General features: G+C 34.4%; 1 protein-coding gene across 6 annotated transcripts in view; it reads left to right on the top strand.

The window, feature by feature from the left end:
* LOC129799552 (protein turtle) overlaps nt 1-23,039 on the top strand; it is a 104,480-nt gene that overhangs the window by 62,906 nt on the left and 18,535 nt on the right. For all 6 annotated transcript variants that reach the window (XM_055843565.1, XM_055843566.1, XM_055843560.1 and 3 more), the window contains exons 5-9: nt 1,173-1,324; nt 4,458-4,602; nt 4,742-4,872; nt 14,669-14,828; nt 14,994-15,256. In XM_055843565.1, the coding sequence (XP_055699540.1) occupies nt 1,173-1,324; nt 4,458-4,602; nt 4,742-4,872; nt 14,669-14,828; nt 14,994-15,256 (851 nt within the window). The remainder of the gene's footprint in view (nt 1-1,172; nt 1,325-4,457; nt 4,603-4,741; nt 4,873-14,668; nt 14,829-14,993; nt 15,257-23,039) is intronic.

The raw sequence follows: 23,039 nt of genomic DNA, 5'->3' as shown, positions 1-23,039 counted from the left end.
TTTTTTCCAAGTCAATTGTGTTAAATTGTAATTGATGAAAAGTTGGAATCGTTGGAATGAAGTGTTTCAGTGAAGTCTCGAGCAGAAGATTAAATTCTCCTTTTCTAAGAGTCAAAGTGACCTGAAGAGGTGAAGCAATTAAAGGCAATTAATCAAGTTAAATTCATGCAATATTAATTGCAGTTTAAATAAGGTCGTATCTTGGACAGGTTTCAAGCTATAGAAAATTGATCAGAAGAAGTGATTTATATCCGTGTAGTTCTGCCTTATACCAGGGAATTCGAATAATGTTGCAGGAATTTAAATTATTTACCATTGTATGTTTTCTCTCTAAATATTCGCAGTATTCCCAAGAGATAAATACAGCAAAATTTATTTGGTTTCTCCTTCACTTTAGCGATTTTTGAGTTAATCCTCACGTAATAGTGGTGGGATATATACATTTTTTATTTTACGATAAATATGCAATTTTTCACTGAAGAGTTTTTAAATTTAAAAAAAAATAGTCATTGTTCTGCAAAACTGAATTGTTCAATAGCAATATACTCTCGTTACTTTAATAATTTTGCTATTGCAACCTTTTACGTCAGGAGACTCCCAAAATATAATTAGTTACAGTGAAATTACCCTAAATTATTCGTCTTTTGGCAGATTTATGAAGAGAAGAGATTCTGGAATGAATATTAACCAAGTAAATTTCTTATTTAACATGTTCTTCCAAAAGTTGGCAGTGTCGAGGTCAGGAATGGAAATTTCATGGGGATAATTTTTTTTCCTGTAATGACTAAATTAATGATGTCTTCAAAGAGAAAATTCAGTATCTCATTTTCATTTGTTTCTTTATGCAAATGAACCTCTCAAAATACTCAGTAGACAAGTATCCCTGAGGCAGTAAAATGTTTGTGTCTCACTCCTTGGTTCAATAATAAATTTCTAATAGCAACAGAAATCTCTGCAATGATCATGAAGATGCCAAATTTAAGTGCTGCTGGTTAAAGTCATCTGAAATGGTTAATTTTCAAGTCAATTGTGGTACTCTTCCTTCAATTTAGCTTTCGTCTCTCTGACCTTTAGTCTTCCCAAAATGCCAATGAGTCTAGTGATGAGACAATTAGATGATGAGAAAGCTCCCCCTAAATGGTTCTCAATGGACACATTCTGCTTTGTTACAGTTGCTCCGCTCAATGTGAAGCTTTTGGGGACACATCAGCCCCTGTCAGAGGGACGACGCTATGATATACTGTGCCAGAGTTCGGGATCTCGTCCACCGGCTGTTATTACCTGGTGGCTCGATAACAAGCGCCTCGAGCAATCAACAGAAATGGTAAGTGAATTCCTTTTTTTTTACATCCGATAAAAAAGAGAAAAATTATTCCCCTATTTTTGACACACTGAGAGAAAGGCTTGGAAGATACGTACTTTGAAATTAATAATGCTGAACACACAACGTAATTTATTTTTACAAATAAAAAAAAACACTGAATAATCAAAATAAAAACATGTAAGTATTTGCTGGAAAGTTCTATTAGTAGGGATCGGTTGTAACTATACAAGTATTTCTAAAATACAGTCAGAAATGGAATTCATATCACAATGGTATTCAATAAACATTTAGGGTAAGGGCTCATAATTTTGCTCAGTCTGCTTAAAAGCATCGATGTTCCAAGTTTGATGTACGATATTTTCGATAATAATTGACTTTTTTTGTCAGTGACTTTTCAGAAGGGTTGTTTAGAAACTTAGCAAGCTATTTATCGTCTTATTTTTATTAAAATTAGTTTTAATACGTTTAAAAATGAATTGATATGTAGAGGTGACTTTGGCTCTTATTTTGGACAACTTGTTTATTAATTTGTCCAACTTGGCTGTAAATTTGGACAGCTAATCCGCCTCAATAGGATGCCCATTGTTCTTCATTTGATGAACCAATCTTACCAAGTCCTTTTCCTGTTCATGTAAGGGAAACGTAGAATGTCACAGAAACCCGGAAACTTTCCATATCATTCATTAAAGTGAGTTGACTTCGGTACCCCAAGTACGTGCGGATTCACTCATTCTCTGGTCTTTCCGGGAGCCTTTCAAGGCTTTTCTCGCTACATCTCTTTCGTAGAGATGATGCTCCTTTGTTTCTCCAGGCATTTGTCCAAACTAGTCATCACAAAAGCTAAAACTTCCTGAAATTTCGTGAGAAAAACACCTGTCCAAAATAAGTGCCATCACCTCACTGGTAAATCTCTTAAAACATTTCCCATTTTTCACACGAAAAATTTAATTCACAAGGCAAATCTCACTTCAGGTCAAATGTACAAATCACCACTAACGTGAATCAACACAATATTCAATAAATATTCAATAATATCACTCAAAAAAAAGCGAACAAACATTGTTAGTACTTCACCACAGCTAAATAAGACTAAAGTAAACACGAAGATCTGTCATATTTCTCGTAAGCAATTGCTCACACTGAATTGTCAACAAAACAATTTAAACTCAAATCATATTCAAAATTAACGTATTTAGTGTTAAAATCTTCCAAAAAGAACAAGTATTTAGATAGGATTCATTATTCATCAAATATTGGAATAAAAATCAATCATTTTAATCAATTTATTTTTAGTGTCCAATTTTATCCTCAAAGTGTCCAAAATAAGAAACTAGACAAAATGATGGGCCTTTCTCCTACCTACTTTGTGAAAGTATAGAATTCATAAGCACTGCTGTTATGAACTGAACTGGTTAATAATAAATTAACCCTTTAACGACGAGACACTTTTTACGGACTGAAAATCAACAATAAAAATTAAACTGAGAAACATAATCAATGGTAAGTCTTACATCTAACCTTGGAAAGTCCAACAGTAAGAAGACCCATGTAACACTAAAAGGAAACACTATAGAAAGTGAAATATGAAAATAGCTATAGTTGAACTGTAAAAACTGCATTAAATTGTCATAATGGAGTTGTACTGTTTTACAGCTCAATCGTAAAGGCTTATGTACTTCTTTTATAGGGTTGTATGGGGTAATGAGGAAGGTGTAAAAGAAATTCTTTTCTTTACTCCTCTAAGTACGAATGGCTAACTCATCAGTAAGAAAATAATTGTTTACTCATTACTTCTCAAGGCAAAAATAAATAGTAAAAAATTAAATTCTAGCAGTAAAACTAAATTATATTTTCATCTTCTTATGTTTTGCCTTTATAAGGATGAGGATAAATTTTTTTCAAATGATTTAATTGTTTTTAAAAAGTTTAAACAATTTTTTAGGATGTGCAATTCATTCAAACAACATCAATTTTCATTTATTGCTTATATATACTTGATAAATTTATGTCCATATTTTTGAGAGGTTTATCTGCAAAAGCATAAGCAATTTGCTCTAATGAACATAAATTATTCTATTGTGTAGGCTATGAGACACTAATGAATTTCTATGTTCAAAATTTGTAAAGGTGTCTACACATTGGGACTGATTTGATTAAAAATGATTTCAAACATTTTTGAAAGAAAAATTCCTATTTTTGAAGGAATTTTTGAAGAAAAATGCCTCCGCATTGACTTAAGTTTCTTTCAAAAATTTTTAACAGATTGCTATCATTCCCAAGAGTCTTGCTCTTGTGATTATTTTTCATGAAAATTTTGTTGTTTCACTGCTGAAAGTAGTGAGAATAGTGTTTATGGAAGTTCCTTGGGATTGTATTTGTTGAATTTTTTGTGGAAAATTTCCCAAAAATTTGAAGGAAGAGTGTTTTTCTCTAGATGTCGTTCCTTGCAGGCAAGTTTTCTTCAAAAATCCAGATTTTTGTCAAAAATTCACTCCAATGTGTGGGCAATTTTTTTGAAGCACATTTCTTGAAGCTCATTTTTGATAGAAATTTCTCATAATGTGTAGACTGCTTAAGTTTCAAAATGTGTATTGTTTCTTCAAAACTGCGCTTCAAAAATGGGATATTTTTTCAAAGACATTTTGAAATATTTTTTGATGAAATCTGATTCAATGTAGATGACTTTAATACCTCTATAAATTGTGGAAAATTTTCATCAAAGTGAAACATTTTTCAGTAAATTACTTATACATGTGCACGTGTGCGTAAATTACGTCAAAATGTTCTATTTTTACAAAAATTCCTCACAATTTGTAGAATCCATTATGTTGTTCGGTATAATTGACCAATTTTATATACATCACTTGACTGTATCTGTTTTAACATTCCCAAATTTATCGACTTGATTTAATGTGGTTTGTGGTATCATACAATTGGAACGTAAGTTGAAGTTCGAGTAGAGTTTGATGTTCCAGCGATGCTCATATCAAATTTCAGTGCTTAACTTTCTCTCAGTGTACATTACTATGTTGCTCCCCAATCATGCAATTGTAATCAAGTCGAATTTGTGTAATTTGCAATACATTGGGGCATACACTTGTGTAAATTGTCAAAATGCCATCTAAATTTGTAGACAAGCAGCAACGGAAACCAAACAACGAGCACCCTCTCAATTGTCTTTAATCGCAATGATTCGAGTAAGTTTCTGTGCTGTCGTGCTTACAACCACGTTGTGTCATCAAAGTCTCTGGAAGATGGCTGGAAGTTGGACATCCAATGTAAGTTTGCCAATGCCACAAGGGATTTTCCTTTAAAAGCGGAGGGGGGGGGGGGATGAAAAGTTGATGGGTGTCCCAGTGGAGGATGGCTCAGTGATGCAAATTTTCTTCCCAAATCCTCTCATTCTTCTCTCCACAGACATTCCAGAGACGAAAATCCGCCTTGGAACTTCACTCGACTCCAATTCAATCTACGAGGGTACGGATTTATACTTTGACTGCCTCATTTCGGCCAAGCCAGCGGTTTATCGTGTCGAATGGCGCCACAATGTAAGAGAATTATTTACAAATTACTATACACCAATGTTTTAGCTTAGAATTTACATAACAGACAAATTTACCGGAGAAAATTAACCAAAAGGTTCTTACTTATAACACAATATCTCTCCCTAACAAACTTTCCCTTGGTTATTACCACACAAATTTTCTTTCTTCAGCACTCTTTCATACAGGGCAATTTTAGCTGGCTTCTGGAAATATTTTTATCAAGGGGGAGATATTAGGGTCGGAAGCGGTGTACAGCTAAAAATGAAGTGCTTGGAAGTCTTTGGAAGTGGGAGTGCTCAAATATAAATTTTTTTTGTCTAATTTGGGAAAGTGTGCCAAATTCCGGCCAGCTTGCAATTCCGGCCACCTTTTTTATTCCTCGAATTTTCGTGAAGTTTCAGTTTTTATATACTCTAGAGATTATACAATGCAAAAGAAAACAGAAAATGTAATTTCGACCAATAAGATGACGTGAAACAGACATTGGAAGAAATCCCGAAGGGCAAGGAACTATGAGAATAACGGTGGCCGAAATAGGGGACCAAAGCTATGTCAACATTTTTATTTATTTTAAAATGTATTAAAAATGATTTTAAAGTAAATAAAGACGATAAATTGTTAACAAGTTCCCAAGCAACATCCCTTAAGAAAAAGGAATAAAAAATCAATTGCCGAAATTTTGCACACTTACCCTATGTATTTTTCAGATTATGTTACTTTTAGTTAAAGATTTTTAATGCGAACGGCAAACTGAAAAGGTTTGTTGAAGTATAAGAGTTTTAGCCAGAAATACGCCAATCATCACTTTCTTAAAATTTCGCATGCCAATTTGTGAGAATATCAGAAAGTGTGTTTGATAAAAATGATTTACAAAATTGTGTTAATTAAAAAATTAATTCTTAGTGAGTCTAATTTCACTAACAGTGCACATTTTTATTTATGTCGACAATAAAAATCGGTTCGGTACACCTGTTTTGGTGGAAAATTGCGCTTATCTCGCTCAGCTGTCATCTTCACAGCCATTATTAGATATTTTTGTTGTGAAGGAACAATTTACCAGTGAGAATTTCATTGATTTGAGTGATATGGATGCCAAAAAAAGCAGAATTCTCATCAAAAACGCCTACCGATCCGTGGCTCACCAATTTATTTTAAGGAAACTCATTTTTCTCTTTAAGGGTCTTAATAGAGAATTTCCTCAGTTGTCTAAAACCGTCGATATCATCAAAATCGGTTTGAAATTGGATTTTTAGTAGATTTTTAACGGAAATCTTGCAGAAGGTTCTTTTGATAAATATTCAAAGGGAAACTTTAAAGGAGCTTTGCACCCATTTTCTCTAAGGAAACCCACTTTTCTTTGTAAAACAGTTGATGGAAAATTTCCTCAGCTATCTAAAACCGTCGAGACTATCAAAATCGGTTTGAAATTAGATTTTTGGCGAATTTTTAACCAAAGCTTTACAGAAGGTTCTTTTGATAAATATTCAAAGGGAAACTTTAAAGAAGCTTTTCACCACCCCTTCCGATCCGCAGAACACACTGAATCCTTACATTTAAATTTAAACCGATATAATTAATAATTTTCGTAAATAACAAAAGCAACAAAAGTGTAAAAACATGGAAATAGTTAAATGGATCACTGGTGTATCAACTGGTATAAGAAAAACTGCAAAATGGTATTTTGGGTCTCATATTTTCAGCTAAATACGGAGCATGTCTCTTAACATTCCGATCCGTGGTACACTTCCCTTATGTTGCGATGAAAAACCTTTTCTGGATCGATTGTCGACAGGTGATGAGAAATTGATCTAATATGACAATAGCGAAAAAGATCCAGAAAAAAATAGTCAAGTTTGTTGCAAAAATTGATTAGTAAATCATAAAAAAACCGTTCCTTTTGATTTTATAGGACTTTGAAACCAGAGCGAGGAATCAAGATTAATAAAAAATGAAGATACGTGCGTTAAGTGCTGAATTAGTTGTTGCATTCGTACTTTTAGACTCTTGCAGACTTTTCGGCATAGTTTCAATATTTATACAAATGAAATTCCTTTTTTTTTTTTAGAGACTCTATTTTCCAAAAGTAGCTTCACTACAGTCTCTTAGGAAAATGTAAAATATATTGATACCCTTTCATAGATCCCTTTATCTGGCGCTAGAAAATCAAAATATAAGAAAAATTAAAAAAAAATATATGTGAAAAAATTATTATTTTTGAGGTTCTTTTAAAGGTTTTCCTAATTATGGGCCATTTCCATTGAGAAATTTCTCAAGAAATTTGTTAGAAAATTTTCAACTCCATATGAAAAAAGGGTGCTTTTATGAGAAAAGTTCAATCTGGTTGAATTTTTTCGCATAAAAGCTTAAAAATAAAAATTGGGAACAGTTTTCCAGACTGTTCCTATAGGAAACAGCGCCATCCATTGAGTTTTCTTCTGATACTTGCATGCCAATGAGTTTTCAGCTGAGCGAATTTCCATTAAAAAGAACTTTGTTTTCATTTCACAGTGAAGGTGTTTTTAGATGAAATTAAAGTAAATTTGGGTTCTTTGAAGGTGAAAATAGTGCGTGCAGTGAGAAAATGTCGCTGTATTGGGGATACGGTATGCCCCGAACTATGATTTACGGTAAAGGCGGACAAAGTGTTAGAAGTGCGTCGAAAAACAGAAACGTTGCTGTTTTAAAGTGGTAAAGGTTTCAATTACCCCTCATAATCTCATTCCCTTCTTCAATTTGCGTACCAAAGGATTCAAGATATCCTTTAGCAGTTTTTTCGTGAAGGTATCGGTTGTTTTTATGCATTTTTACCCAGAATCTAAATCAAAACAAACAAATGTCAGCGAGATGTTCGTATTCAAAACTGGGCTTCTTGCGATCTTTCATGTGAATTGGGAATTACAAAAATCTGAAAATTTTTTCAATGGAATTAGCCCATTAGATTGTTCATCAGATTAAATAAATTTCTGATTTCTTAGTATGAGAAGTGCATGGGAGTGCAAGAAGGGCTGGAAGTATTGCCACATTTTCGAGAGTGTTGCAAAGTTTTGGAAGTGCGAAGGCCTATTCCATACAAATTGTGGAAGTGTCTCGAAGTGGTGTACACATTTTCATCCAAATATCTCCCCCTTGATTTTTACGTATTTTACTGTACTTTTAACTCTCTGTGGATATTTTTATTTAATTTAAAACATGCAGGCTATTTTTTATTATTCTAGAGTCTGCACAAATAAATATGAATGCTGCTGGTGAAGTCGCATTTGAAATTTAAAATGGCAAAATGAAAAGAAAATTATGATAATTCATACTTTATCTCTGCTCAAAAGCTATTTTCTGGTACTATCACACACAAGGATTTTTTTGTTGCCATATATAGAAGAAGTGTGATATATTTTTTTAATTAACATTAGTTCATGAATACAATATTTTTCTCTGTTATTTTGATTACTTCGTAAAGGCTTTGTGATTTTGGGACATTTACAATTTTTTGCATTTTGAGCTTTGCTTTAAGAGAGATTATCTGCTCTATTTTACTGCAATTATTACAAAATAGAGGCAATTATGGCCAATCCGTTCATAAAGCCCTTTTTTTTAATTTTGATACTGGTACTTTGAACGTTTGAACTGTGTAAAGTGCTTTTACAATCAATATTGGATCATTATTAAAATGTATAATTAAAAAAAAAATCGATACTGTATACAAACAGGTAATTTATTGGGCCTCTGTTGCGTATTTATATTAAAAGCGCAATTAAAATTCTGTGAGAATTAATCAGTTGAGCAATTTACTAGCATTCAAAAGGGAGCTTCAATGAAAAAAAAAACATATGTAGTTGTGAAATTTCTATTTTTTTTGTGGTATTAAAAAGTTCCATAAACTTTAAAGTGAGACATCTGAGAAATGATTTATGCATACAGTTTTCTCATTAATATTGCAATCTAGACGGTGTACCATTTTAGCCGGTGAATATCACCACGTATATCTCATCACTTTTATCAATAGAACTTACTCTGAGGTATTTCTCAACTTTTGTTTATTTAAATTCTCAGCCATATCGTTCTTGAAGATAAAATTTGCAGACAAGGCGGCAAAAAGTGTTAAATTTTAGCAGTTTATATTCTTTTACCTTGTTGGATTGTATTTTTTTCAGCATATTTGTGATTAACTTTACGATGTTATGCACTTTAATACAAGTCAGACACGTGCATTTTAGTACAGAGAATATTTTTCGTCCTGTATATACCTTATTCTTAATGGATCTAAAGATTTACAGCAAAACATTACGTTTCTCTACTCTTTTTTTATGTTGTTGTAGGAGAAAATCCGGTGGAATTTGTTAGATGAATTTCAATTCGCAGTGTGTCTTTCACAGTGGACTTGACTTGGTCAAGCTTTTCCAACCGATCTACCTCTCACCAGGGTTATAGAAATTTTAACGAATGTGACCATTAGGGGGAAGTAGGGCACCTTTGACTTGGGGTACCTTTGAAATTAGTTTTTTTTTTACTTTTAAAAGGAATTGCCAAAGAAACAATTTTTTCTCAATATAGTCTTATAGAATTCCCAAATCATGGCTTATAAGAAAGTCTCAAAGAACGATTTGCTTAAATAAAGCTTATAGAATACCTAAAAAGTCGTTGAGACCTTTATGTATAAAAGTGGCGCACCATTAAGAGATTTAAGTGACTCTATAAGGAAACTGAAGAGTTCTATGAGACAATCTTATAAAACACCTATAATATTTTCTGAGAGAATGCTTATACAATACTCTAAATTTAATATTATAAGTGGAAATGAACCTGTTATAAGACCATAATCAGAATAATTAAAAGAATCACAAATTTTTTTTCGCTTTTATACATATTTAGGGTAAAGGCTCATAATTTTGGGCAGTCTGCTTATAAGCATCAATGTTCCAAGTTTGAAGTGCGATATTTTCGATACTAATTGACTTTTTTTGTTACTCTCTTTTCATAAGGGTTATTTAGAAACCTGACAAGAGTTTATCGTCTTTGTTTTTACTAAAATTAGTCTTAATACGTTTAAAAATGAATTGATATGTAGAGGTGAATTTGACTCGAATTTTGGACAACTTGGTTATTAATTTGGACAACCTGGCTGTAAATTTGGACAGCTAATCCGGCTCAACAGGATGCCCATTGTTCTTCATTTCATGAACCAATCTTACCAAGTCCTCTTCCTGTTCATGTAAGGAAAACGTAGAATGTCACAGAAGCCCGCATACTTTCCATATCATTTATTAAAGTGAGTTGACTTCGTGCGGACGTACGTGCGGATCCGCTCATTTCCTGGCCTTTCCGGAAGCCTTTCAATGCATTTTTCGCTACATCTCTTTCGTAAAGATGATGCTCCTTTGTTTCTCCAGTCATTTGTCCAACCTAGTCATCACAAAAGCTAAAATTTCACGAAGTTTTTCGTGAGAAAAACACCTGTCCAAAATAATGAGTATCACATCACTGGTGAATGTCTTACAAGGGGAGGAACCCAACTGTCTCCCGCGGATCGGGACGAAACTTGGCATGTAAGTAGGGTCCATATAGAAAGTTAACCAGCCACTGGCTTTTTACTGTGCGGCCATTAGAAGTAGTAATTGTGACCATTCATAGTCATGAATTTCTTATATATGAAAGATTCTTTTAACATTTGTTGCTATTTTTCTTTGACCTGAAAATGCGTTTTAATGATGTTAAAGCTTGGTTTGTGAGTTACTGATGAACGTCAGAACCCTTTCATGCGATACACCTTCATGGTAATGTCATAGGTCATCCGAGTAAACATTATACTTTTTCAAGGAAAATAATATTTTTAATATCAGCGAATTTTTCTTTCAGATTGTTTAAAAATAGCAAATGGGAGAAATTTCATATTCTTCTGATCCTTTTTTTCCTCTTTAAATTTTACTGCTGCCGGATTTCTTTTACTTTCTTTTTCTTTTCGTCTTTTTTTTTTTTATTACAAAAATGTTTGTTTTTTATTCATATGTCTGCCATTTTTTACTCGATTTTGATGAGTAAGTAGTCGTTAGGAAGGTCCCAATGAGCTTTATAACATACCCAAAAATCATAAAAATCGGAAAATTACAACTGTCAAAATTTCAAGGTCAAAACTTTCAAAGCGATTTTAGCGCTACTAGAGGAGGTTTGACGATGTTAAAATATTCTACAAAATTATAGAGCGGATCGAGACGTTTCATTTTCATATAAATATTAATGTTTATGTTTGGTCAAGTAATTTTGCAGTTATAGACAGAAAACCGAATGCAACTGGAAGATCATATCTTCTGTCCTAAATCACCTAAAGTAGCATATCGTGAAATTATTTTCTTTCTAATAAAGTAGTATCCCGTTAATTAAATAAAAATATAACTGCAATAATCTTGCGTAATTTCCATTAATATTCAAGGAAGTCTAATATCTATATATTTGCATTGTTCGAATAAATAAAAGATAGAGTAGGAGAATACAATAGTTCATATTCAATTTTTTGCAAGATTGGAAGATCTTTCGCCTCTTTCGCAGATCCCTAATGATATCATAGGGTTAGGTCAGGATGACAAATTTCTTGCTTTCCCATTTTGCCGAAGACCACTATCTTCTATCTCCAAGGGAAATGCAGTTTTCCAACAATTTCCAAACTCGATATCTCGCATGAAGGAATTTGTAACGCAAAATAGATATCAAAATTTTCTTATATATTTTTTTAATAAATTGTGTTCTTCCTGAAATTGTGCAAAAATTTTAAATTACATGTTGATGATAATGATTACTTATGATAAAAAAAATCCAATATTTTTATATTGTATAGAAAATGTGTATTTTTGAAAATTTCAGACTAACTATTATTGTTTTTTTTTTAATTTTTTCCAAACATTTCAAAGTAGAATTTTAAAAAATAAATTAAAACTCATATAGACAAAACTAACCACATAATTTTAATATAATTCGCTATTAATGTAGTCAAACGTTAATTCAGCCGAAGAAGTATTTTTTATCTTGAAAATTTGATAGTTGTAATTTTCCGATTTTTATGATTTTTGGGTATGTTATAGAGCTCATTGGGACCTTTCTAACGACTACTTACTCATCAAAATCGAATAAAAAATGGCAGACGTATGAACAAAAAACAAATATTTCTGTAATAAAAAAAATTGAAGACGAAAAAGTATGCAATGTGGATCTTACTAGAAAGAAAAAGAAATTCGGCAGCAGTAAAATTTAAAGAGGAAAAGAAGGAACAGAAGAATAAGAAATTTCTCCCATTCGCTATTTTTAAACAATCTGAAAGAAAAATTCGCTGATATTAAAAATATTATTTTCCTTGAAAAAGTATAATGTTTACTCGGATGACCTATGACATTACCATGAAGGTGTATCGCATGAAAGGGTTCTGACGTTCATCAGTAACTCACAAACCAAGCTTTAACATCATTAAAACGCATTTTCAGGTCAAATAAAAATAGCAACAAATGTTAAAAGAATCTTTCATATATAAGAAATTCATGACTATGAATGGTCACAATGACTACTTCTAATGGCCGCACAGTAAAAAGCCAGTGGCTGGTTAACTTTCTATATGGACCCTACTTACATGCCAAGTTTCGTCCCGATCCGCGGGAGACAGTTGGGTTCCTCCCCTTGTTAGAAAATTTCCCATTTTTCACACGAAAAATCTAATTCACAAGGCAAATCTCACTTCAGGTCAAATGTCCAAATCACTACTACCGTGAATTGATATAATGTTCAATGAATATTTAATAATATCACTCAAAAATAACGAAGAAACATTGTTAGTACTTCACCACAGCTAAATAAGACTGAAGTAAACAAGATGCTCCGTCATATTTATCGTAAGAAATTGCTCACACTGATTTTTCAACAAAGCAATTTCAACTCAAATCATATTCAAAATTTAACGTATTTAGTGTTAAAATCTTCCGAAAAGAACAAATATTTGGATAGTTATCATCATTCATCAAATATTGGAATAAAAATCCATAATTTTAATAAATTTATTTTTAGTGTCCAATTTTATCCTCAAAGTGTCCAAAATAAGAAACTGGACAAAATTATGAACCTTTACCCTATGTAATTCCATTTTATGTAATTATAATTTTTTAATGTAATTTGTCATGTTTAGAAATTTATTATTTCATCATTACTCCCACTGCAGAGATACAAAGATGGTCGTTGTAGTTGTGCCGCGAACCCACGAAAATCCATTTTGTCCCTGTAAATAATCTGATAAACGCGTCTCCTTTTTCTTTATTAATAATTATATCCAATCGGTATATGATGAAATGCTTCCAAACTTCGTCTCGACTGAATTTTACGCTTATTTGTAAATTATTAAGACTAGTATGAGTATGCTACAAGTCATCAATAGATCCAAGTCAAATTTAAGGGGAAATCATGCGAAGTTCTTGCTATTTTGCGTGCAGCGTTTGGATTGCAAACCATTTATCACACAAATTCATTCAATAAGAGTAGATTTGTAGGGCAAGTGTACCAAATTTCGGTCAGCTTGCAATTTCGGACACTTCTTGTATTCCTCAAATTTCCATGAATTTTTAGTCTTTGCACACTCTAGAGATTATACAATGCAAAAAAAATAACAAAAAGATGTAGCTTCGACAAACGAGATGGCGAGAAGAAGATTTCGAAAAAATTCCGGCAGGGCAAGAAACTATGAGAATGAAGGTGGCCGGAATAGGCCACCAATGCTATGTCTACATTTTTATTCATTTTAAAATGTATTTAGGATGATTTTAGAGAAAATAAAGACGATAAACTGTCTACAAGGTTCCAAGCAATACTCTTTAAAAACAAAGTGATAAAGAAATCAATTTGTATTAAAAATTCTACACTTCAAACTCGAGACTTTGGCGCTTGCATGCAACAAAAAAATCGAAAAAATTGAAAAAAATCGAACCTACGTTAGTAAATACAACTTCAATTTTATTATATTTATTTTATTGCATTAACTTTGACTGTTTTTTTTAAATAAATATTGCTTTGCACAAATATTTATTAGAAAATAAATACGAAAAACTTGTTGGGTTTAGTTTTCTTAGAAAATTCTATGGAAAATAGAGTTTGTGTCGTGTCATGTTTTCCCAATAAACAGGTCATTTCGTTTAAGATATTTCAAACTTAAAATTTTAAATTTCATCTCATTTAATAATTACAATATCGTACTATTGACGACATTTAAAGGTAATTTTATAAAATCTTGAATTATTTACTGAACAAAATAAAAAAATTAAATAAAAAATTAAAATTTCTCTTATTTTTATACATTGTATATGATATTTGTATATTTTTCCTTGTTATAATGATTGAAGTTGTTACTGGAAAATCTATCTATAGATTTCTATGAATGTTGTGTTTGCAAAAAACTTTAGAAACTGTTGCTTCGGTTGCTTCCAAGCTATGAGAAATACAATTATTACTTCATGGTAAAAAAAAGTCTGTTAAAAAATATCTCTAGAAGACAAGAGAGTTAGAAAAAATATAACTTTCGGAAGTTGCGCTAGTTCAACATATTTTTTTTTTAAACAATTTACTTTAGTCATGAACTTTCGTGCGAGGGTAGTTTTTTTCTCTGACACTATTTAATATCCTGCAGGAAGGCTACATATATAACTTTGCGCTGTGACAAAGATCAAGAGTAGCGAGATTGAGAACTTTTGATCTTGATTTGCTAAACACAACTTACCCTGAAGCTTGACAATCGCATCTTTGTGAGGAAATTCATGTATGTCTGAAAATCGTTTCTTCGCAGGGTCGAACACTGCCTCACAATCAGCAACAGGGAATTATCATCAGCAATCAGTCGCTGGTGCTGCAGGGCGTTTCACGCTCCACGGCCGGAAACTACTCCTGTGTGGGCTTCAATGCTGAGGGAGAGGGTGTGAGTCCACCCTTTGAGTTGAATGTTCTCTGTAAGTTTTACATACTCCTGTTCCAACATTCTCTCAATGTGCATGAAAAGTTTGTGCATTGAATTTGCAACTGTTGACTCTCTTCTTTCTTTTTTTTTCATCCTGTTTTCTCATTTCCTCCAAATCCGCCAATTCTTTTTTTTTTCCGCCACCCATCCCCTATAGATGCCCCGTCGTGTGCACCAAATCAAACCCGAATATACGGTGTAGCAAAGCAGGAGAATGCCCAGATTAAGTGCACTGTGGAGGCAAATCCGCCCGAAGTGGAGTTCCGTTGGACGTTTAACAATTCCGCTGAAAGCATCGATGTGGCTGGTGGGCATGTTAGTCGATTCGGGACATCCTCTAGTGTCCTGTACACGCCAATGACGGAGCTGGACTATGGCACACTCATGTGTCAGGCCACTAACAAAATTGGACGCCAGAAGGTGAGTTGCATAACAAGAAGCATCTTGGAAGATTTTCCAAATGAAACACCTTTCACAGAAACAATTTTATTTGTCTTCATATGAAATCCTTTGAAAATATCAATGCTTTTGGCAATTTTGTATTTCTGCAGTATACATCTCTTTAAATGGAAAATTGTAATACAGACTTTTGCTCCTAATACCCATTCCAAAACTGAAAATTGTTTTTGAGAATATCAAGGCTACGAGTTAAAAGCTTTTGTGTCTGTTAATAAAAAAAATATACATATAATACAACTTTTCCTCGAGGGAATAGTAGAATTTTGAATTACATTTATATATAAGTTCAACTTTTTCTTCAAAGTTATGAGTAAATCTTTTCTCATATCGTCGGTTTTGTTAACCCTTTCAAGGCAATTGTCTCAAATAATTAGCAATAAGAAATGATTTTCTATTCCTATCAATTGCATTTTAAAGACACGATTATTTTTTAGAAGTTACTTACAATGTAAGTCACAACACTTATCCCAGTTCCGGTAAGATCTAGAAGTTACAATACTGAAGGGAAAACTTAAAGCAAATTCAAATAAATGTTATTTAAACGTTGGACGTTTTAAAAGATTCGACCAAGTGAAATGTTAAATAACAAATATTGAGAAATTAATATTTAGAAATTAATTGTGCCAAATTTCGGATTTTGTTTGTCTGACAAAAGTTTACGAACATAAGATAAAATTTTACAAACATTTACAGACAAATGCTTGTAAAAGAACAAAGAGAAATTCACAAAGATTTACGCACAATCTTACACTGAGAAAAAAAGAGGGTGCGATTAACTTTTTTCCCCGTAACTTTAACACTTTTTTAAGGGTAAAATTAACATGAAAAGGGTAATTTTAACCCCTAATACATCTGAAAAGGGTAATATTTACACCGGTTTTGGATCAATACTGCAGGGTAAAATTAACATTTCCGGAATGTTATTTTAACTTTTTCGGATTTCTCTCAGTGTACGAGTTTGCTATATTGCTTGTCGGTCTCAAAGAGTTAACTGTAGAACACCTTTAAGGAATCATTGTACAATGGAGCCAATAAAGCAAAAAACCCATGCAAATTATGCCTGAAAAGCATTTAGAACGAGATGTTATCAAGAAGTATTTCACTGTACACTAATTTTTCAGTTTTTTTTGTGTTTGAACCCTGATACTATTTTTTTATTCAGAATGGGGAAAATCATTAAAGAAAATGATTATTACCTTGCAAAAAGTTTGCTTTTGCTCTGAGAATTAAGATATACTCATTTAAGATTTATTCGGTAGCAGGGTGAGTAATTTCACGTAATTCAATAAATTTCTGTGATAAACGATAAAATAATGATATTTAAAGCAAAACGTTTTATGGGGAACAAAACCCAAACACGAATGAAATTTTTATTATCTGATCCAGATTAAGGAGTTTAAACAAAAAAATAATGCAATTTCGTTTCGTGCGATAAATGTTTACAACTTAGATTTCTGCGTTTAACATTTTTTATGAACTAAATAAATAGTTAATTTTTTAATATGCCTTAAACACTGGTTACATTTCAAGTGCTCATTGGTTTTTGTAATTCCACTTTTGTTTATAAAAATCCTCAACAGTTTGTTGAAGGAAAATTCCGTGAACACTTTTAAAAACTGAGACAGAAATTTAGTCTGCAATTTCATTGAAAAGTTTTAAGTTTAGCGATATTTCGTTCTGTTTTATATTTGGCTCAAACCTTTGGAATTAGAATATTATTTTTACTAAGTCTCATGGGTTCTAATTTCCTTTGGGTCATTAGGATTTTTTTTGACATTAAAGGTGTTCGAATTGCATAAGTAAAGCCAGGACGAAAGTTATGCCGTCACCTTACGTTCAATTGAGCGGTAGTACCGCGTGTACCTCGTGTACCTCGCTCTCTGGTTTCAAAATTGACCTCCATATCGCGTCGAAATACACCTAGTAGTCGTTTAAGGACCTGCTCCACTATCTCTTGCCAGTGCCTTCGAAAATGTTCTCTCAAACGATCTTTTTGAGCATTCTAGACTTCTAGAGATTGACATTGTAGGCACATGTCGGAGGCAGAGCAGTTGCTTCTCCTAGATGGAGGCAGCGATATCTAGCTTTCCTTTGAGTTAGTCCAAGGGAACCTCACTTGAAAAAAGTGTACAAAATTTAGGAAAAAAAGAAAAGTTTTCGGAAAGAAAAAGAAAAGACAAGAAAAAAAGAGCAAAGAAAAAAATGAGAAAATGTTTCAAAATTTGTATTTTAATTTAAAATACTAAAAGAAATTTCACAAGCCTAATCAATTCTTACTTGGTTAAGTATTTTTTTTGTTGAAATTCACTGGTATAAGAGTTTACACACTTATCTTCTAAATTCCAAGAAGAAATTTCTGGATGATATTCGTGTCTGAGGACAAAATGCCCACTTTGGATATAACCAAAAAATCCATATCCAAAAATGAAAAGTATCGATAGTTTGTATTACGGGCGTTTTCAGTTGGTGAAATTTACAAGGCCGAACGGGGTTCTCTTGAAACAATAAAGTTTCCTACCAGGCAATGCAAATGCAGTCTTAGGTTGGCTTTCTTCATCCAGAGGAATCTGAAAGAATGCCTCGGAGAGATCTATCGATGATAAGTAAGTTGTACCCGACAATTGAGACAATATGCATTCAATGTGCGGTAACGGGAAGGTATCACGAGTGGTTACCGAATTAAGCTTTCTCGCATCTAAGCATAACCGAATAGCGCCAGTCTTTTTAACGCTCACCGTTATGGGATTTAACCAAGGAGTAGGTTCACACTCGCGAAGAACTCCCAATTGAACCAACCGGTCAATCTCTTTATCCACGGCACTCATAAGATGTGTGGGAATCGGATAGCATCGCTCATGCACCGCGGGATGATCGCCTGTATCTATGTGATGCGTCACTAATGGAGTACATCCAAAGCTCTCAGGTGTGGTAGCCGGAAGGGCTAAAATTGCCGCATCAACTTCTAACTTTTGTTCAAGGGTCAGACCGTGGGTTAAACCTTCCGCTGTGACTTCGCATAAACCTGGAGGTGAAGCTTGTACAATCTTGAGCCGCCACATCTTAAAAAAGTCTACTCCCAAAATAAGAGGTGAAGATAAATTCGGGACAATTAATACGGACAAAAGGTGCGTTTCATTATTGCAAGTAAAGGGTATATCGGAGACCTCAGTAGATTCATGGATAAGTCCGTCGGCCGTTCTAATAAAGACTCGAGATGAGCTCTTTCTCTTCATAAGAGGTGTATCCCTAAACAAATCATCTGCCATAGGGCCAATACATGTGTGAGTTGCCCCGCTGTCCAACAACCCCACCATTTTCTTCCCAAAAATTTCTACTGTGGCATATGGCCTAGGATCACCCACATATTCCTTTCCCATGGAAGTGTCATTCACCTCACACACACTAACGGGTAATGTGGAAAGCTGTGGCTGAAGATTTTCGGAGGAAAAATCTATAAGAGACTCATCTGAGGACTTCTGTGGCTCATCAAAATCAATTAACGGTGGATCAAACTCATCCAAAAAATCGTCAAATTCGAGTGAATCGGAATATAATGCTTCCTGAGGGGAAACATTATCATAAAACAATTGATCAATAGAATTTAAAGAAGATAATGAATTATTTAAAGAAATTGATTCCGAAAAATTATTAAACAAAAACGAATCGCTTACTTCATCGTCGATAAAGAATTCTATGGGTTCTAAACTCGCATTCCTCTCAATCCCCCCACTGCTTCCCTTCCGGAGGACCGATGAACAACTTTTTTTCGAGGTTCGCGTCCTCCTTACGATCTCGAACCATCTCCCCCCGCATCGCGACAATTAGGACAATTTTCGCGGATTGTGTTCTCCCTCCCACACCCAAAGCATAGGAAGGGGGCTCTCTGAGGTTGTGTGCAATTTTTCACCAAGTGATGGCCTAAGAAGCAATTCACACAGAGGGGATAGCCCGATGACGAATTTGAGGAGTTATTGCGATTTTCCCTCTTGTTCTGCGAAGAATAATTCTTCCTCCAGTTTTGCTGGGAATTGCCGGGTCTCGAGGAAGTTGAAACGGCTGAAACCTCGTCGATTTCATTGACCCTAGCACTGCGAGATCGAAATTCAGGGGCGGCGAGTAAAGAATTGCTTTCCACAGTAATCACGGCCTTCTCCAACTCCTGTAAGGAATTAAAGTTCATCAATAGGATAGCATCGCGGATTGGAGGTGCTAGATTACGCCTGATTAATTGGATTTGCGAGCGAGGATCCATGGGGACTTTTAATTCCCGGAAAAGAGAATAAACTTCCGCCAAAAATACCCCCACCCGTTCACCATCTCTCTGTCTGCGATCTTCCAGCCTACGTCTCACCGAAAGGTCTCCGTCTAGTCGCCCAAAAGTGACAGATAATGCCCTAGAAAATTCTGTCCAGGTGGGGAAAAGCTCACATGACCGGTACCAGGTCAAAGCATCACCGGCTAGACACAAATGTATAGCGGAAAGGGTAGAATCGATTGGTACTCTCTGGGTAAGGGCCATCTTCTCCATATCCCGAAGGAAATTCTTAACTTTCAACCCCTTGGAGTCCCCAGAAAAGATAATACCCCAATCCTTAACTGGGATAGGCTTATATGCTTGCCTTCCGCGAACACTAAACCCACCGGATGTGAGATCCACCTCCTCAGTTTGGGACGAATCATTCGGACGACCAGAATTATTCAAAGGGTCAGGCAAAGGGTTTTCTGACGTTGGATTAAGTTGATTATTCCCCCCATCCCGAAGATTGTTTAAATCTGGACTGGGATTTTGCATCCTATCAAATCTCGTCATCATAGAAGCCATCATATCGCTAAGACTTCTTATGGAATTTTCCATCTGAGACATTCGAGTTTCCATAGACGTAGATGGAAGACTCGAACTAATAGGGATTGTCAAATTCCCACGACCTCTTCCAGAAGAACTTCCGGATGCCAAAGACTCTGCAGGGGATTGGGGTCTACGATCACGTGGATCGTCTCTTGTGATCACCATGGTTGTTAAAAATGTTCAAAGTTCGACGAGAAAAAAATGTGAAAAAAGAAAAAAAAAATGCCAAATACTGCTATATTGGATAAGGAAAGACTTAAATTAACAAAGACCGATAATTATTGAAATGCAAAAATGATCCGAAATTTAATTGTAATTAAAATGCTATTATATATTCGTATAGAAATGAGGCATAGAGAATTAAAATTGTATAGACGAGATAATCCCTGGTACAAAGAGTAGATGGTCCAACCGTTAATCCGATTTGACCAACTGTTACTGCTTTGTACTTCCACAATCTGTGGTCTTTTGGAACTTATAGACTGATAATCTACCGAAGACAATTTTAGGCTCGTAATTTGATATAAGTCCGATTTTTCCCAAATGAGAACGAAATTTAATTATTTCAGACCAGAAACTTATTTTTTCAGCACACTCCTACACCACAAACAGCACAAAAGCAAACAAATATTAAAATATTAGATTTATCCCAATTAATTATAGAGATTTTTTCTTTTTCAACCTCTATCACTTTTTATTGCCTGGATAGCGAAGAAGGCTTCCCAGTTTCCCGAAACTAGGTGAAAATTTTATTAAATAAATCTAAAATTATTTAAAAAACTACTAAAAATGGGCCGAAAATGATATTAAAACTAAAACCAATCTAAAACTCAGTTAAGACTTGAGACTCGATATTAAATATGGGATAAACGAGCTAATGTTGGGCGCCAAATGTTAAAGATTTACCGGAAAACTGCTGATGTTCAACTAAATTGCGGAATTATTTGCTTATTTTTAAGAATGTCTCTTCACCTTCTATATCCACCCAAAACTTCCATTCCTCATAACCCGGCTCTTTCTATTACCTGTTCCAGATTCTCACCAATATTTCTCAAAAGTTAAAGATTTCTCAAATTTCCCCACTTCTTGTAACCTCTCTCAGATTCTTTCCAAAGATTACCACATCCCTCAGAACAAATTAATCCAGAAGACTCTTTTAAAGGCCCATATAATTACTATTTTAATTTAAATAAACTCACTGCCGAGACATATAACATAAATGAGGGTACTTATGGTTTCCGGATAATTATTTAAATGGGTGAATCCGCTGGATCGGTCAGCTTGGAGGTTATGGCTATTCCGTCGGTGTGATGGCGCATGTCTCTGGGGCTCAGAGATAAGAAGGACTGCCGTAGGGTGACCTCCTCTCCACAATACTGGCAACAGGCTACTCCAGCAGATCTCCAAGACGTGACTAATCTTCCCAGAACAAGGCAAGATACCCCGGAAAATCTCAGGGAACTCAATGGGCTACGGTGGACTTTGTCCGTTGAAGAAGTGAAGGGTTCCGGTGTCGCAATTTCCGATGAAGAAATGATTTTCCTCCGTGAAAAATCAAGCACCGATTCCGATGGGACTTGCAGATCCGGCTCCTCCGCTCCTCCACACACCACTTCTCACCACTTTAGGGATACTTTGGGGGTACTGGGGAGAAACCACACTCTTAAAAATTATACTTGTTAAAAGGAGCTAAGCTCCTGTCTCTTTGCCCACCAATTCTTCACTGATCACTCCCATCAGGAGGGAATAGATATATCCCCCTCAACACGATAAGAGACAACACACACACACACTCATAGACAAAACATCGAATCGCCAATTCCGGAGTTTAGAGTAGAAGCGCAGCCAACTTCACCCAATTATTTCATTTCAAATTTCACCAACTGAAAACGCCCGTAATATTTGGTTCTTGAGATATTTCCAAAAGAGTGGTTTCTGAAAGATCCAAGAAATGGAGGAGAGCGCAAGAAAAATCGCAATCAATGACAAAGAGCTAAAATTCCAGTTTTTGGTCCTTACGCACAAAATACGGAAAACTTGAAGATTGGAAAAGAACACGCTTGTAAAACGAAGTAGGGTAAGGGCTCATAATTTTGGACAGTCTGCTTATAAGCATCGATGTTCCAAGTTTGAAGTGCGATATTTTCAATACTAATTTACTTTTTTTATTACTCTCTTCTCAGAAGGATTGTTTAGAAACTTAGCAAGCTATTTATCGTCTTATTTTTACTAAAATTAGTTTTAATACGTTTAAAAATTAATTGATATGTAGAGGTGAATTTGACTCTTATTTTGGACAACTTGTTTATAAATTTGTCCAACTTGGCTGTAAATTTGGACAGCTAATCCGCCTCAATATGATGCCCATTGTTCTTCATTTCATGAACAAATCTTACCAAGTCCTCTTCCTGTTCATATAAGGAAAACGTAGAATGTCACAAGAAGCCCGGAAACTTTCCATATCATTCATTAAAGTGAGTTGACTTCGGTACTCCAAGTACGTGCGGATTCGCTCATTCCCTGGCCTTTCCGGGAGACTTTCAAGGTTTTTCTCGCTACATCTCGTTCGTAGAGATCATGCTCCCTTGTTTCTTCAGGCATTTGTCTAACCTAATCATCACAAAGGTGAAACTTCACGAAAATTCGTGAGAAAAACACCTGTACAAAATAAGGAGTATCACCTTAGTCTAGATAGTGATTCATCATAATTCGAAATTCCTACGTCGAGGTATCTCGGACAGTTTCAAATATCAAGGAAGCCATTACGCTTCGAAAAGTTGGCTAGAGAATAAAGGAGAAAGAGCTGGTCTAAAATCCGTATTTCTCTATTTTTGTTCCAAATATATTTCGGAGTATTCGCGTCTTTATATTCTGTTCCTAATGGAATTCTGTTTCGTT

Source organism: Phlebotomus papatasi, chromosome 1 (assembly GCF_024763615.1).
Source record: "Phlebotomus papatasi isolate M1 chromosome 1, Ppap_2.1, whole genome shotgun sequence".
In the NCBI taxonomy this organism is placed as follows: Eukaryota; Metazoa; Arthropoda; class Insecta; order Diptera; family Psychodidae; genus Phlebotomus; species Phlebotomus papatasi.
Note: the sequence above shows the minus strand (reverse complement) of the source record. Positions and strands in the feature narration are given on the sequence as shown.